General features: G+C 43.9%; 1 protein-coding gene across 1 annotated transcript in view; it reads left to right on the top strand.

Moving 5' to 3' along the window:
• Positions 1–18,086, top strand: part of SCAI (suppressor of cancer cell invasion) — a 36,951-nt gene that overhangs the window by 2,305 nt on the left and 16,560 nt on the right. The window contains exons 2-8 of the mRNA XM_083875815.1: positions 5,465–5,526; positions 8,464–8,595; positions 14,541–14,636; positions 15,244–15,330; positions 15,869–15,967; positions 16,616–16,712; positions 17,466–17,564. Of these exons, the coding sequence (XP_083731941.1) occupies positions 5,525–5,526; positions 8,464–8,595; positions 14,541–14,636; positions 15,244–15,330; positions 15,869–15,967; positions 16,616–16,712; positions 17,466–17,564 (612 nt within the window). The 5' untranslated portion in view covers positions 5,465–5,524. The remainder of the gene's footprint in view (positions 1–5,464; positions 5,527–8,463; positions 8,596–14,540; positions 14,637–15,243; positions 15,331–15,868; positions 15,968–16,615; positions 16,713–17,465; positions 17,565–18,086) is intronic.

Here is an 18,086-nt window from a genome sequence, read left to right as displayed (position 1 = left end):
AAGGAAGGAAGATCTCTGGTGTGAAAATCTGTTCTGAGGTGGTATTACTGCCTAAAGAGCTGAAATGGAACTGATATTAAAGAGAAACCCCCCAACACCCCCACTAGCCCTCTAAAGCACAGTACAGCTATTGGATTCTGACCATAAAAACCTGGATGTTGATGTCTTTTTACGCAGAACTGTACACAGTTCTCATTTTTTCATAAAAATGATTGCTTTCGTTGGAGCAGTCTTGGGAGCAGAACAACCAGGACCTGGTTCCATTCTGCAGGCTTGGCTTTTATAGCTGAGGTGCACTGTTGAAGCACAAAAGCTCTGTTCAAGATGTGTAGATTTTAAACAGGCTGGAAACAGAGGTATGGTACACGGAGCATGTGTTGCAGCGGGAGGAGACAGTTCAAAGGAATGGACCAAGTTGTGGGAGCTGCACTGAGGGTCAAATGGAGGTCTGGTTCTGTAAAGTATGTAAGGAAGTTGCCAACACAAATATTACCTTGCAGCTTACGTGTGCTGAGAGAACGCAGCACAGCCCTGCAGCGGGGATGGAGCAGAGTAACCATCAATCTGGTTCCCTGAGGATGTCAGTCAGGAAAGGAAGCATGCGGTGCCAGAAAGCCTGGATGGAACTGCAGGTTTAGAGGACTTGTTGTTCGAAGTATTTTTAATTATTGCTATTAATATAATGGAATACAGAGTAGAAGCTGAGTTTTTAAAATATAATTAAAGCAGAAGCCAGCAGAGGGATTTCTCTGCTGTGAGGTAGAGGCACGGCTCAGGAGCAGTTCCTGCTCAGGAAGGTGAATTCCCAGAGTGATGATGCTCTTCATGCAATTCCCAAGTGTGGTGGCAGCTCCCACCGAACACTGGTTTGGAGGGAAGAATTGACCTGAAGGGATCAGAAAGCTTTCCCAAGCTTGTCCTGCCTTCCCTTTTGTCGGAATACAGTTCCAGTTGGAAGGCAGCCATTGGCACCTTGGCCGAGGATGGGAACAGGCTGCAGAGTGTGACGATAGCTGCCCTCCAGATCGGTGCTGGCCTCAGCTGCCATTTGGGCCAGCCAGTAAATCATTTGGCTCGCTGAAAGGAAGCCTTTCCATCCCACTGCTGTACAATGCAGCTTCATGTTAGCTGTTCCACTTCAAATTAGTGAGTGTACTTAAAAGAGTTAAAACATCAGTTGTCAGAGGAAAGAAAGAAAAATCTTCTTGTAACTGGGATGCTTTTCAGGAACTTGGCTGCTGGGAAGGCGAGAGGCATGTGCTTTTCCGCCCTGCTTTAGGTGACGGCTTAGTTCAAGGGGGCCCAGATTTGGCTCAGTCAACAGTTGTGTTGGCGTCTTGCCATCAAATGTGCATAAAATGGAGCTGACTGCAATTCCCTCCTCACTCTAACATGGAGGGGCAGCCAGAGGGACCCGAGGCCCCTGTGCCGTGCTGTGGGTTGGCTTGGCTGTGGAGGTTACCCTGGGATGTGCAATCCCTGCAGCACGAGCTGTTGCATTGTGACTGGATCGTTGCTTTCGAGTCCCTGGGTTATATTTTGGTGTCTTGTCATAACTAATGCATTTCAGCCCTTGTTGTGCCTGTGCTCCCAAAATCTCTCTCCTTTCTCGCAGTGGCCTGTGTGCTTTTCCAGATATAGGAGGTTCATCTCTCGTTTGCAGGCTCTTGCTATGATTCTGTGGCTTATGCGCATTGCCACAAAATCGAGATAAAACACAACTGGCATTTTAGCTGCTCCAAGAACATTGTGTGTAAATAAACCACTAAATAGTTCAGCCTGTGAAATGTAAATACACACAGCTCATTGCCACAGCTGATGGTGTTTTTCTGTCTCCCTTCTACCCTCCCACCCCTGCCAAGAGTGGGCCAGCCTGATGGTTTTTTCTCTTGCTCTTTCATACAAAGCAAATGACTGCTAAGTACCATGTAGGTGGTATTCGAGCACCACACAGATTCACGATTTGAATTTGGATTAAAAGAAACTCTTGTGTCCTCTTCACATTGCTTCTGCACCATCTTCTGGAGGTTCCTAGACTCTGATGACCCAGAAATTCTTCTTTGGTTTGACTTTGAGCTTGAGCCTATTTTTAATAGCAAACCAGTGAAGTCAGTAGAGGAGCAGAAGCCCAACTGTGATGACATTTTTAGCCTATGCCCTTTGTTCATCTTATACACAAAAGGTCGTGAACTGCAGTGAAAAGAGGGATCACAGAGGGCGCAGAACAGACAAAGGTGGAACAAATTGTCAGTGGCGGAAACATAAAGAAGAGAAGGGAAAGTTTTGTGTTCTGAAGGCGATTAAAGGCCACGTGCATCCCATGGTGAGATCATGTCTCTTGTGTTCAAAGTGAGTCCGCCCAGAGTGAATTCAGAGGAGTCTGCTGCTGAGGTGTGGCTTCCATGATCTCAGTGTAGGAGGCAGGAAGGGACTACATGGTTTCCATGGCATGATGTTAATGAGCACCTCCGCATTTTTATGAGAGAAAAGATGCCAAAACTGCAGTTCTGGATACAGACAGGTGTGCTTCTAAGCAATAAAAGGTTTTTTAAAGATGTCTGAAACATATGAAAAGCCCGATTCTACAGACAAAGCACTTATTTGAAGTTAAAATAGTGGGATTGACACTGCATGTTGTATTTTCCAACTCATTTGACTGAGAATGGAGTTGAATTTGTGGTGTTGCCTATTTTCCTACAGGAAGTCATGAGACTGATCCTGCCAAGATGTCACAGGTAATGCAGAGGTGGCAGCTCCCATTAACTCTGTGGTCTTACTGTGAAGCTGTTTGCCCATCTTCTCATCTTCTGATGTGCTGAGGAAGGAATTATGCATTCATGTGAGAGTAGTAAACTTTCAGTTTGCAGTGATAAAATTTGTGCAACTTGTATAACAGTTCTTGTGTGAGTGCCTGCTCTCTGCCACTTCCCCTGGCCACAGCAGTGTGCAGCTGGGGAATGCGTGTGCGTGGGTTTATCTTGTTTTCTTATTTATTCCCTGCCCGCTCCTTTCCCTTTTTTAGGAATGCAATTGCACGATCAGGCTTCCTATTTTTTCTTCTTCTCCAAGCAGCTTTTAAATCCCTTGTCTGATGTAACTGTTGTTGCTCTAGGGAGAAAGGTCCTGATCATTATCTAGTAGAGTAATTTTCACAAAATTCAAAAGAAGTTGAAGTAGAGTGATGCGTTTAGTGCATCTGTTAAAGTGAAGGACAGACAGAAGACAGTTGTGTTGTAGGAAGCATCTGGCCAGCCCCTCAGAACGTGTGGAGCCCCGGGGCAGTGGGAGAGCTGGGTTTATTGGGATGTGAAGGGAAGAATCAATCCAGGTCGATGTGGGACCAGGCTCCCTTGTCTCTGTAGGAGCAACTGCTGGTCCTGACTCCTTGTGCACAGGAGTGTGGGTCTCTTCATACACAGGCTCACTGGGGTTTGTGCGTTTTTATTATTTTTTAAAGCGACTTCCCTCTTGCCTGATCTTTAGAGGTAGCAGTATTTTTTGCAAGTTAGCTGTAAAAATGTGTCCTTTAGTAGGAAAACCAGTTTCTTGGAGAAATCCCAATAGGAGGTAGTTGCTAGACCTAGGTATATTTGCAGGTGATTTTGTCAGCCAATTTGTGTATGAAATCAGGCTTTCACCCTTGTAATTAATTTCTCCTTATTGTCCTTTGAAGTAGGCAGAGAAAACATGACTTGACCAGCATTATCAGTTACATGCAACAGCTACTTGTTTCTGTTTCTTAAGTTAAAGTTGCTTATCATTGTGGCATTCAGACAAAAGTGCCCCCACAGCCCAGGCTGTGTCCTTTTCCTCGTGCAATCCATGTGCACGTCCACAGAGCCGTGAGCAGAACTGGGACACGAGTGCTCCGGTTGTTCTGGCCCTGGGTATTGCTGTCCCCCGGGACTGAGCCTTGCCAGGAGCTCAGGTGTGGGCTCAGCCTGCTCCCAGATGCCTCCTGCAGCATCCATAGAGCTGCTGGAAAAGGAGCTGGGTATGTCTGGAAGAGCTGCAGCCACTGCAGTGCAGACGTGCCCTGAGGTGAATTGAACAGTGGTTGGGCTGAGGAATGTCTGTTATTGGTTCCAAATTTTACTAAAAACCTTGGAATAATATAGAAGTCCTTCCTTCCCTGCCTACATTTTATGAAGAAAAAATGGTTTGATGTATAACTGCTCATCGCCATTCCCTCTGAATTCCTGACTCTAGCAGGCATTGATGCTTTCAGTGCTTGTCTGGGGGAATTGCTAATTATTTATTTCAGTGTTTCTTGGGCAGAACCGAGTGGTGTCTTGGGAACTTCAGAGCAGTGGCTCTTGATGGAGAGTTAGGTATTCTGGCAGGAGGAATGAATTTGGTTTCTGATGCATTTTGTGTTGTCTGAGGCTCTGTCAAGACTAGCACTCTGAGCAGATCACATGGAAACACACAGATGGTTTTCCCAAAACGTGCAGTATAGCGTTGAAAGAAAACATGAGACATGAGTGTGCCAATCTGCAGAAGAAAAGGACAGGCAAATAGGGAGTCAAGGTAGGCATCCTGCTTGGTGAAGGTAAGATCAGCTGGTTTTGGGTAGAGTTTTGAGACATGATGGTTCCATGCTTTGTCTATGAGCCATCAGGAACTTAGTTTTCTCCGTGTTGTTGATTTGCAGATAAGAAATAGATACCAGCTGGGTGTCTGGCTTTGTGTCACATCCCCTTTTGGCAGTGATGCTGTGGGAGATGTGTCAGGATGAAAAGTGGAAAGAGAGCTGGTCTCTGACTCAAGGTTTGACAGCTTTAAAATCCTGATAGACTGGAATGTGTTTTCCACCATTGGTTTCTGTAGAGAGCAGTTCTAGGAACATTTTAGTTTGGGGAGGATCCTGTATCAACAAGATAAATTAACAAAGTGTGTTTGCTTTTGGTTTTTAGTTACCACTTGTGCTTCTAAGCAGGAAGTGGGAAGCATTTGAAAACCAATCAAGATTCCATAACTGCGAAGAAGTGATGGCTTAAAAAAAGGCAGTTGGGTTGCACAAGTGCTCTGTCAGGAGGTCAAGGTGCCGTGTTCAGCTAACTGCTGTGCAGCTCCAGGAAACTGCTCCTGATTCTACTTGTCCTCACTGATATATGAGCTTACAGACCCCTGACATCCTCCTGTCCCCTGTGCCCTCTGGTTACACCTTCAGTGTGTGAGGTTTTATTTGCTCCTACCTGTCAGGTGGGAAGTTGTGACCCTCCCCTTCCAGCAGGCAGCTGAATGGCAGCTTACAGTGATCCTGGCTATGTAGCAAATGTAAGAGGATGTAATGCACTTATTGAACATATCCATGCTGGACTTGCATTGTCAGCTTGATTTCCCTGACCCAGAGCATTCCCTCACGGCTCACAGAGCCTGCCTAGCTTTGCAGGCCTGAATTCCAGGGCAGGGCCAGTGGGGAGTGCATACCATTAACTTCAGCACTCTTTTTCCCTTCCAGCTAAGCCTGGAAAACCTTAGCCAAAAGACAGCAAACCGCAGGGAAGTGGAGACGTGTGTGATGTAAGTGACATCTAACTTTAAAAATACTGGCCAGCACCATGAAACCTCTATCCCTGTCCTGTATCCCTCCTCCTGCTGCTCTTCAGCTCCAACTTGAACTGCCATCCTCTGGGTTGTCTGTGACCCTCTGCTACCCTGGGTGCTGCAATGGGATGAATTTGTAAAATCCAATAATGTATTGCATTAAGCAAACCTGGAATTGTGTATTCTGAGAGCTTGTAGGGAAGAACCTGGCACACCAAGTGTGGGCTTGGCTAGCACAGGTTTTCTGCCTTGTATGGCCTGAGGAGTTGGCAAAATCTTTGAGAGAATAATAAGTTCTGCTGGAAGCCACCATTTTCTGACTTATTCTTACAGTCTTTAAAACTAATGTTTCAGTGTCTCCTTCTGCAGACTCTGGAGAACATTTTTTTTTAATGTGTTACTTTGGAAAAATTGTCATGCAAAACAGCCCAACAGTTTCTTTTGCATGAAAGAAAGCAAAAAGCATCAAACAGGGAACAAAAAATTAAGTAAGTGATATTCCTGCTATAGTTTGGCTGTCAAAACTGGGAGAACTGTCTGTCTGCAGATGAGCACAAATCCATGTGATAACTTCTACTATCAAAGGGAAGGAGAGGTCCCCGTTGTGGATGTGCTCCCGGTTGCTTTTTATTTATATTGTTCATTTGGAGCTGAGCAGTCCCTTAGGAAAGAGCCATGTCAGGAGCTGTATTCCTCCCTTTACTGTGCCCACTTGCTGTTCTAATAATAATTCTCCCTCCTGTCTGTACTGCTGCTGCATTACAACACAGTCCTTAGTGCAGGAGCACCTCCTCCTCTCCCGAGCTGCTCCTGATAGTAGCTCTTCCTTTGTACAGCACCAAATACCACCCCCTCCAGAGCATGATAAGCCAAAACCAGTGCATGAGATAACTAATTTTATTTTCCTTCTCTGGAAGCTGGAAAAGCCAGCTTCACATATTTTTCTTGCCTTCCGATACCTTTCACATTAGCAGGCTATAGAATTTCTTGTGTATTTTTTACTGATTGCATAAATGGTGAACTCCTTGCATGTGAGAACTACTTGGTTTTAAAAAACAACCCAAAGGCTTGTTGGTTTTACTTGCCTGTGCCAGGGCTAACACAGGTTATGTTGGCAGCAGTTGGGGTTGTTGGGTAGTATAACTTAAGGGTAGTGTAAAATAAAATTCACTGCTATGAAATGAAAAGACTGATATCTAGATTGTATGAAACATACTTTGCAACTCAAGCAAGCTCCTCAATTTTTGCAAATGTATCTGAAGCTGCTCTGGAGTGCCTGGAGTACCACGGTGGAGCACAGAACCTACGGGCTCGCTGCAGGAATTAGGTCACCCTTGCTGTGGAGCACACAGGACCTGGGGTATTGTCCTCTTCCTGAAATTCCTGAATCACCTCCTGGCTACTTCTGACATCTGTTTTTTTAGGTCTCCCTGTTCACTTCAATCTCATATGTTGGAGCTTTAAGTACTTGGTGTTGTTTGTTCTGTGCTGTGTAAATGTGAATGTGCTGAGGTTTCAGACACAGGCTGGTGCTTCACAGGCTTCACGCTCTTCTTGCCAGGCTCATGCCAAAGGTTGTGACAGCTGGGTGGTATGTTTTGGACTCTGGCACCATATTGTGGTTACCTGACTATACAGAGACACTTTTTACCTTTTTCTGGAGCTCTTCAACAAGTGGTTTGTGCAATGCCCCCATGGCCTTGTACTGGTGCTCTGGTGCACTGTCATGGGGTGTGTAAAAACAAGTCTGTGTGGGCTGCATCTTGTCTAAACTGGGAAACCATGAGACCGCTTGGTTGGCAGGATGGCCCTCTAACTTACCCCAAAAGCTCGGTTGAAACTGCATTTGTTTCTCCTGCATTTGTTAGGCATGAACTATTTGTTCAGGAAAGCATTTCTGAAGCCTCTTCAGTTATTGTGAAGGATTTTTTTGTGATAGTTGCTGAAAGATGCTTCTGGGTGCTTCTCGATGGCTGGAAATAGTGAGTTTTGCCATTTTATGGCTTGGACTGGGAGATGTAGGTAATTGTTTGTGCAAATAGCATCCAAACAGAGCTGCTGCACAAATGGGAACTTCTTGCTTCACAGATACACTTCCTAGAACTAGTAGAGAAGCTGCTGGAAGTAAAAACTCTACATGTACCCAGTTAGAGGTGTCTTTATCTTGCACAAAAATCCTGAGCATGGCAGAGCTGAAGACCCAGCAGCCATTTTCAGACTCTGCCTCTGTAAGCATTCATATTCCCTTGCTTACTCAATACTACAATTATCTATCTTTTCATTCTGGTGGTTATTGTACAATATAATATTTTACTCATATGAAGACTAGAGATGGATCTGCAGGTGTGATTGTGGGCAGTGCAAACCATGGAATTAAACAGTCATGAGGATGCAGAGAGGAAGGATAGTAGGGTACTTTTTAACATTCTGGCTAAATTTGCCTTGTTTTAGCAATAGGAACTATCAAGCTACAGTTTTCAGCAATTACAGAAGAAAATGAAATGTAAAGAGAACTGAGGCTGGTCTCTAAAATCAGCTGCAGGATAAATACCTCTGCAAAAGGCAAATTTGGAGAGGATTTCTTTGTCCAAGTGTGAAACCCAAGTGCTGTTTGTGCTACAGTCCTTTCATTGTCAGTTTTGTGTTTGTGAAGACAGTCCTCAGAATTATTTTATTTTAAATATTTTATTTATGTTACTTTTAATTTTACTCTGTTGACTAGTGCATTGTGCAGTAATTAGTCCCATGCCTTGATCCTCAGCTGTTTTTTTTTAATGAGTCTTGAGAAGAATAACCTGTGGAGACCTGCATGCTCTGTGTTACATCCCCATGGAACTGAACATGTATCTCAGTCTGGATGAGTTCATAGCAGCCCTTGTTTTTTGAGTAATATGGCTATTTTTTTCTTCATAGGACTGAGCTTGCCCTAAAAGAAATCATGTCATCAGGAGGAGCTGAAGATGATATTCCTCAAGCAGAGAGAAAAACGGTGACAGACTTTTGCTACTTATTGGATAAATCTAAGCAGCTCTTCAATGGCTTAAGGTTAGTGGATTTTTGGCAGTATTCCTTCAGAAAAGCCTTGGAACCCACATTGCAGTGGGAACTGTACAACCCACATTTCAGTGATGCTGAAGTGGGTTGTACAGTGACCATTCCAAACCCAACCCAGTAAGTTTGTTTAGGAGAGAACAGTCCACCTCTCTGTGGATACTTTTGGACCATGTATATAAGAATGTAGGAGCAGAGGTTACAGTTAATAGTAAACTAGAAGTTGGAAATCCCATAAAATTGATGGGATTGTTGCTGAAGTGGTGTGTTTGAAGACCACCATTAAGGATTAGTGTGACTGCAGTCCACAGCATGCAAATCCAAATCCAAACCACTACTGTCTCTGTGGAAAAAGAAAGGAATGAGGAGGATTGGTCTGGGTGGGAGGAAAGGAGGAGAGGGAATATCTTTGGGGAAGAAATTTAGGAAGCAATAAACAGAAACATCAAAACCATGCCCTGGCAAAACAAGTGCTTAATCTGAACTGTGGAGAAAGGTAAAATCTACATTTGTCTACTAAGCAGCTGCAACAACAACTGGAAAGTCTGACTGGTTTATCTGCAGGGGAATATACGTTTGGACAGTAATATGGATATCCTGTTTATGTCAATAAATACTGAGTTAAACAGCACATATTCAAAGCTGCTTTATTTCTAAGCTTTGCTGTAGAGTCTCTTAAGTAACAGGGATTTGAGCTACTATCTAGTTGGCAGTTCAGCTTCTTACTGGTCTCTGAGTAATGCTGTATGTTTGGGCCCTTATAGCTTGCTGTTAGTCAAACACAGATGGTTAGCAAAGATGCTTTTAATTCCTCCGCCCCCCGCTATTGATAATCCTTTCATGTGCTTTAGAAGTTGATTACCAAATCGAAAACAAACATTTTGTGCTCCAAAATCTGAATGGCAAATGGGCAGTAGAGACAAGGAGTTCTTGGTGATTGCATTTGACCCTCCATGAAAGACAGTCTAAAGCAAAAGAACTGAGATCTTGAGACCAGGATTTCCAGGACTGTAGATGACATTACACTGGCTTTCTGATAGATCTTACTTGAAATTTTGGCCTAAGTCACTGAAGAGTAAAAATGAACACAGTTCATTTTCAGCCTGCTGCTCCACTTCAGATCAAAGAGGTGGCAGAGAACCTTTAGCCATTCTGTCCCTCCTTTGGCCAGGAAGGGAGATAGTGCTTGTATCAGTTTTTGAGATGAGAGATGGAGTGTCTCAGTATATCCATGGTACTTTTCCAGAAAGAAACTTGTCCAGCTGAATGAAAAGAAGATGAAAAATACCTTTGGGTGAAGTATGACAAATAAAAATAGAGATGGGATTAAGCAGCCAGTTCTGCTGAGTGAAAATAGGAACATTGCAGAATGGGAACCTGCCTCTGTCCTTACTGTAACCTGGCACAGTTACTTCTTACACTTGACCACCATTTCACCTCTAAGACCTGTGATTCCCGTGGGCATAATAACAGGATAAAGCAACATAATTCTCAGGTGTCTGCTCTGTTAGTGCTTCTTCTCTGGGGAGTTCACCTGGAAATGTCTTGGCAAACATCCCAATTCTTAGTCCAGTTGCTTGTTTTTCCCTCCAGCATAATAAATGCATTTGATTCATACCTGGCACCTTCTGTTTTGAAGATGATGATGACCTTTTCTGATGTATTTTATGCTATTCTCTTGCCCCTACCACGTTTCATAGAAAAGAAGTGATGGGGGAGGGAGAGAAGAGCAATGATTTCTTTCCCAAAACCTCCTCTGGGCACTTCAGCTACAGGGAGCTGAGCCTGTAGCTGTGTTGGCAGCTGCTTAGCTGTTGCTGCTGCCAAAAATTGCAAGGGCTCAGCCTGCCACGTCTTTGTTTCAGTAGCATTTCCTTCCTCTCTTCCCAATACAGATGCCAAATACAGCATTTGAGGAAAACATATGATGGTGTGCCAAGGTTGCTGCTCAAAAGTGTACTTTGTGCTCGTGCTCCCAGTGATAGCATCTCCTGTGGTCATGCCTGCTAGGATAACCCAGGGGGGTTGTCTTTCTAGTGTCTCTACCCTGGGCTGTAAGTTAGAATAAGCTGTTAATGAAGTATGTTGCAATGGCTCTCTTCTCCCCTTTCCCCACTCACACTTGCTTTTTTCTTGAAAAAGGCTGGGAAGAGGGAGTGTGTAAGGAAGCAGTTTGTCATGGTGTATTGTCACTGGTATTATTTGCTTTTAAATGTTAAAAAGTGCTTCAATGTGTTCAGTATTACAGAGAAGCCTGAAAGTTCAAGGAATTAAGAATTTCTGCAACTATATTGTAGGGAAGTGATTTGTCTCTTTGTACTGGTCACTGGTGAGGCAGCTTGTCCTGTTCTGGGCCCCTCATGGCAAGAGAGACACTGAGGGGCTGGAGTGTGTCCAGGGATAGGAACAAAGCTGGGGAAGGGTCTGGAACACCAGGAGCAGCAGAGAGAGCTGGGGAGGCTCATCATGGAGAAAAGGAGGCTCAGGGGGTACCTGCTGGCTCTGTGCCACAGCACTTTTATCCCACTGCTGCTCAGGTTCTGGGAATAGGAGCCTGTAACTACTACAAGCCCATGAACATAAAAGGAAATTGCCTCTTTTTATCACCTGTCAAAACTGTGAATGTATTTAAGGCTTTGAATGTTAAACTTACAGTTATTGTAGCCTTCCTCTTTGAAGCATACTGCTGAGTCTCTAGGACTTTCTCAACATCTTTAATGTCCCTGTGTGACAACTTCCATGTGGCACTGGCCAAGCACACCTCAGCACCTTTAATTGGGTTTCAGCCAGTATTATCTGGCAGCATGGCTGAAATGAACTCCTGACAGAGAATTAATTATGAGCACGTAAGTAGCGCTGGTCTTTGTGGAGACAAAGAGTACGGCAAGAATTGGATAAAATTCTGGACTGTCTGTGAGATTTATCCACCAGCTACACTAGTGCAGCAAGAGAACCAGTCTTCTGTGCCCAGTGTGAGAAACCCATCCCTCTAGAACATCAGATTTTGTGTCTTCACATCCCATTTAGAATGTTTTAAAAGCCAATAAATTGGAAATGGTTTCCACTTGTTGTTGCAGGCTATTGTACTGTCCTAAATCACATCTCCAGTCCCTCCTCTGCATTTGGATTCATTTGGTTGCCCCTTTATCCCTCCTGTAGTGTTCAGCCAGAGTGGGTCCCTCCTGCCTGTTCTGAGCCAGAAGCTTGGGCTGGGCACACCCCACAGGAAAACCTGCTGCCTTTGTCTCTACTCACTGCTCTGGAGTCCTTCTGTAGATCTGGAAGTAGCAAAAAGTCTTGCTCTAACATAGGCCTTGAGCTCTCAAGTTGGGTGTGTAATTGCTTCTGGGTCATGTATTCCCTGTCTCCTTTGGTGGGAGGAGCTGTGTTAAAAGCATGCTCTGCAATCAGCTGAGGCTTTGGGATTCTTTTGAGCCATTTCTCACCAAATAATGCACATCCCCATGTTCTATTAACAAAACTGCTCTAATTGTCCTCTTTTGCTTATGCACCCATTTTATTATGGAAAAATTTCTTGGTACATGGAAGCAGCATGTATGATGTTCAGCACAGAGCAGTAAAGGGATGGCAGGAAGGGCAGCTCTTGTCTGCGAAAAGCTGTAGTGAAAGCTCAGTAATGTATTGTCATAAATGAAGTTTTATTACAGCCATGTCAGAATAGTATCAAAAGAACAAGTGCTACTGTCTGTTTCCATGGAGATCCTTCCCGTTCCCTGGGGAGCCGAGGAATCCATGGTATTGTGCAGTTATGCCAGCTGCAATTAGGTGAGCAGGCTGCTTGAGGAATATCCGTGTGGACACCCAGCAGTGGCCAAACCCATGGACAGTGTACTAACAGAGGCTTCTTAAAACACCACTGATTTCCAGATACTCAAATCTAATGCAGCGCAGTGAGGTGAGCTGGGCTTTATGTTTAGGTTATGTTAGAATGTTTAGGCTTGTGCAGAGGAAGGTGTGCAATGAGGAGATGACAGGTGAGGTTTGGAGAGTGTGTTAATCAGCTCACTGATGAGGGACAGATACATGAGCATCATCAGCCCATAATTACCTGCCTATTTCTTTGGGCAGATACTGGTGTTTGAGAGAAGGTTGTTTTCTTGAGTTAGGGTTCTTCAAGTCAACTTGAAGAAGTTCTATAAGTTAGTGCCAGGGAACTTTGATTTCTATAATTTTTTACAAAATAATCCATTTTAGTGTTTTGTATTTTTATTTATATATCTATATATATATTAATATACTTAACACTGAATCTTGTGGAAGGGCTAATTAAATTAAAGCTACCTCTTGCTGTGTTGAAGTCTGTGCTCTATTTTGGGGTGTGTGTTTGAACAGTGCCTTAGCTTCTTTTGTTTAGCTAAAATGTTTACATCTATTACAGCAAGAGAAGGTGATGAATTGTTCCTTGTAGAAAGTGCTTTAAATTTGCATGTGTTGTATCAAGCTGTATCTGAATGAAGATGTTGATACGCTGAAGCACATATTTATATTCCTGTTTACCCCTTGCTACACCAACATACGTTGCAAGATTTTGAGCGGCCAATTGCAAGTTTGAAGGTTTTTTGGTTTTTTTTTAATTTGGTAAAATCCTGTCCAGATTCCTTGGCATCTTCATGGAATATCAGCACCAAGTACTGGAATGCTTTTCCAGGCTGATAAGAGCTGTAGCTGGTAAGGGATTCATTTTACTTGTAGTATCTGAGCTAGGTCCCTCAAGCTGTGTGGGAAGTACAGTTGGCTGACGAGCAGAGGAATATTAATTTCCTTTCCTACCTTGGGTGCTGTTAAAGCAATTACAGTGAGCAGAAACAGGCCAGAATGCTGCTCTGAAATGGTGTGTACTGCTCTGCTTCTCTGATTCCTTCAGAGGACATGGCAAGGTTTCCTAAAGGTGGTGCTTCCCTTGGTCTCTCCCCTCCAGGCTTGGAAGTGGAATGTGCTGCTTTTCTGTCTGCTGAAGGTGGTACATGAACGAGCACAGTGCTTTGAGAGAGCATTCCTTATAGAAATCAATCTTGAATCAAATGAAAGAGGATTCTGTCTCAGAAAAGCTGTTCTACTTCCACTTACAGAGTTGTGCACATCCTTTGAATGAGCTTTGGTGTAGATGTGTAGGGAGTATGTGCTCAGTGGACTCAGGGGTTTGGTTTGCTCTGTTGCATTTGTTCCAAGATTTGGGTCACTTGCAGTAGATGAGAGGAATGAAGGTTGAGAGCACAAACCTTTAAAACCAAAATCCTTAGGAATATGTCATTGTTGTGGGGTGGAAATATACCACAGCATGGAAATCGAGGGGAGAGGTTGGAGAGCAGAACTGAACTGGGTTGACTGACTCACCTTGTATCACTGGAGACTGACAGGAAAAAACCAGAAGTTCTCAGGTTGTGTCATGTCACTAACTGTGAGCTAAAGGGTGACAAATGTGCTGATGGTGTAACAGAACTCAGTGAATGTTAACTGTGAGCATCCATCTGCTGGCCTGACCTGGCCTGGCCTGACTGTTTCTGAAACATGGCCATATCTGTTTGAAAAAGATAATTTCCTTAATGAGTAACAATAAATATTATGAGTCTAAATTAAGTAATTTCCATTGAGTTTTTCTGTATCATGATACTTTAAGAGTCCAGTTTGTCTTTCTGTACATATAACCATAAAATTATTTCTCTTTCAGCAAAAATGTAAGATGGTTTCAAACACCTGTTGCATGTAAGAACATGATCATTTCCTGTTTGGAGAGATCCAGTAACAACAGGTTTTGAGAAACTCTGGCAATCATGGTTCTTGTAGTTCTGACAGAATTCTAAAGTATGTCAAGTGAATTCTGAACATAGCAGTTCTGACTTTGACACAGACATGCTCCTGTCATGTTGGGCTGACTGGATTCTGCTTCCTAATTCTGCTTTTGTCACTGTCTCTTACAGGGATTTACCTCAGTATGGGCAGAAGCAGTGGCAATCCTATTTTGGGCGAACATTTGATGTTTACACCAAACTCTGGAAGTTCCAACAGCAGCACCGGTAAGGAAATGCTGTAGGCAGATGCATTGTGTGGGTTTAAGTGCAGCTTTAATCTCTGGAACGCCCGGGGCCCCAGCTGAGATTGAGATTTCACTGTGTTGTTCAAGCATGAAGAGAGTGAACAGCAACTTCCAGCAGTGCTCACAGTCTATTGAATTAAAATGTTGCAGAGTGTTCAGTGTGACTTTTTTAACAAACCCTTTTGCTTTACCTGGGTGTGTGGTGCTTTAATTTCTTACTGAGGAGGTGATGGATTCTGCAGAGCAGAATCTGGAATGGTGTGAAGTCTGTTGCTGCAGCGTGGGCTCTGATCCTTCACACCTTTATCTGGCTGCATGGTCTGAGCGTTCTCCTGGGAAGTTGTGACCTTTTGTTGTGTGTATTTTGTGCAACACACTTATGTCTGGTTTTGGCAAGTTTATGCAAGATAAATGGCCCTTGTTGTGGTGTGTGTGTGCTGTTGACTCTGTGAGGGGCTACTGCTGGCAATACTACACCAGTAATGAAAGCTGAATTTGGCCCTGCAATGGCTCTTTGTCTTGTCTGGTGGGATGTTCTGGGAAATTTGGGAATCCTTTTAATCTTTCTTTTCTCTCCTGTGACATAGACAGGTATTGGACAATCGGTATGGGTTGAAGAGGTGGCAAATTGGGGAAATTGCTTCCAAGATTGGGCAGCTCTATTACCATTATTAGTAAGTAAGCACAGAAGAGGATTCAGTGGGCAATGCAGGGTTAGTGGCAGCTGCATGCCAAATGTGTGGATGCTCAGTCAGGAGGAATCAGTGATTGGGCTGAGTCACAATGCCTATTTCTGAATGAGGGCCCTGGGGGCTGCATGGGGTGCTGCAGGGAAAGGCCCCTGTGAGCCTGGTGCCACATTGCTGGTCACCCTGGTACTGCCCAAGGACTTTGCTCCTGCCTCTGAAGTGTCTTCCATGTGTCCTGCATTGGAATGTTGTGCAAAAGTGTGATTTACAGGTTTGGGAGTTTAATGTTCCTTTAAACTGTTCAGTGAGCCCATGGTGCAAGATGGGCAGCTTTGATTGTTACCTGAAGTGGGATCCAAGCTCTGACATCTGTCTTCCCAGAGTGAGAGTCTGGCTTTCACATGATGGCACTTGAGGAGGGAGCTCTGCCATGGATGCACAGGAAGGCTGAGGGGGCAGGAAGGGAGGGTTTGGCATGGCTTTCCCTCAGAGGCAGTGAGCTAAAGCCCATGTTCCCCTGCAGCCTGCGCACCTCGGAAACCAGCTATCTCAACGAGGCTTTCTCCTTCTACTCAGCCATCAGGCAGAGGTCATACTACTCCCAAGTCAACAAAGAAGACAGGTATGTCTGAATGGAAGCCCTTGTCTTTTCAAGACTAGAAAGCTGTGTGGAAGCAGCAAGGAGCTATAAACAGTAGGAGCATAACTAGGATAAAATCAAGGAAGTTTCTTTTTATCCTTTTGCCATGATTGAAAAATTCAGGATAAAGAAGAGCTTTGTTGTATGACTGGAAGAATATTCTGTTACCTGGTCCTGGTTAGAAGGCTATTAGCCCCAAAGTTTTGTAATTTTAAATCCTGAGCAGTGTCAGTGCTGGGAGCTGGCATGCTGTGGGTGGAGGATGGGTCAGCTGGGCTGAAGCAGAGGAATCTATTTGATTCTCATCAGGCCTTTCAGGGGAACAGCAGCTCCTACTGCAGTACAGCAAGGTTTGAAGAGCTAGCCATGATATCTGACTCCCATGCCCCTTCATGTAAGGAGGCTGTGGCTTTCTTAAATTATTTTTTATGTCCCTCTACTCAATTTTAACTCAATTTAAACCTCCAAGCAGCCAGGTGGCTATTCATAACCACATGAGTTCAGTCAGAACTCTTAATCTGCAAGTGTTCAGCCCTGCTCTGGTCTTAAACTCCTCCTCTCTCTTACCCCTGCTGCCTGCCTCTATTTTAATCTCAAATTTGGCTGTGGTGTTTTTGTTGTTGTGTCTAGGCCTGAATTAGTGGTTAAGAAGCTGCGTTACTATGCAAGGTTTATAGTGGTTTGTCTCCTGCTCAACAAGATGGATGTTGTAAAGGACCTTGTAAAGGTATGCTAAAATCAGGATAAAGGTGCTGAGGGGTGGGAGGTTGCTGATCCTTGATTTTCTGTTCTGACATCCAACATAGGGAACACCTTCTGTGATTCAGACATTTAATATTGACACTTTAGGATCAAATGGTTTGGTAGCACTGTTTGAACAGCAAGTAAAAATGCTGCAATAGCTGCAGCCCAGACAGGGAAGTGGCCTGGAAGTGCAGCAAAGGAACAGCAAGCTGCTCCCCAGAGCATATGCTTCCCAGCCCCTCTGACAACTTCGCTTCAAGCAGTTCCTGGGCTTGACAGCTTTGTGTAGGTTGCATTGCTGTCTGTGTCACAGCTCCCTTGAACTGCAGGCTGAGCTTAGCACAGCTAAACCAGCCACACCATCCCCTTCCTCAAGGTATTTAAAGTTACTTGCAAGCTGGAATTTGAGTCCTTGGTATCCATAGCTTATGGTAATAACCAGTGACATAGCTGTGAGTGGGATAATTATACTCAACTCCAGATATTCTTTGCATTTGGACCTACGTAAAAGACAATTTGCATTGCCAGAACTCAGTGTAACATTGGCATTCTGTGTGCTGAGGGAGCGCGTTTTGGCTGGCATGTTAGTCAGGAGTGTGCTGCATATGTTCTCGAGGAATTTATTTATTTATTATTCTTAAAGGCCAGCACAGCTAACCAAATACAAGGTTACTGACTGCCTGTTAAAGTCTGTTTTTAGGACTGACTGTGTCTGTCTCTGAACTGTTTACATCAGGAGCTGTCAGATGAAATTGAAGACTACACGCATCGTTTCAATACTGAAGATCAGGTGGAGTGGAACCTGGTTCTTCAGGAAGTGGCAGCATTTATTGAGGTGAGAATACCATCCCCTGTAGCTGTTTCAGAATTTTCTATCTTATTGATGGAAGTGTTCCTGTGTCACCACATCTGTGAGGAAAGCAGGTGTGCCAGTGGAGGGACAGTATGCCTGTCCCATGAATCACTGACATGTGTTCACAGGAACATTTAAATATTGCCAGAATGAGTGGCAGCATTATCATTCACTCTCTTCTTTTGCTATTCATTTCTACAAAGGGAAGGCAAACTGAAATTATGATGAATGTACGAATAGTTAGTTTATTCTGCATGAATTTGTAAGGTTGTTGATGACATTTGACTCCTCAGGTGTAGCAAAGCTGAAGCACAGTCCGTGTCATTGGAGGCAGAATACTTTTTTCTTTCTTACCTTCATGTGCTTGTCCCATGTATTTCTTGCAGTCCCTAAGAACTTTGATTCTCCAGGTGGGGATGCTTTACCCTGTAGACTGCATACAAATAAATAAATACATGTATGGCAAAGTAATTTAAAAAATCTGCCTCATTTTGTGAAATGTTT

Source organism: Zosterops lateralis, assembly GCF_965231275.1.
Source record: "Zosterops lateralis genome assembly, chromosome: 20".
NCBI lineage: Eukaryota > Metazoa > Chordata > Aves > Passeriformes > Zosteropidae > Zosterops > Zosterops lateralis.
Note: the sequence above shows the minus strand (reverse complement) of the source record. Positions and strands in the feature narration are given on the sequence as shown.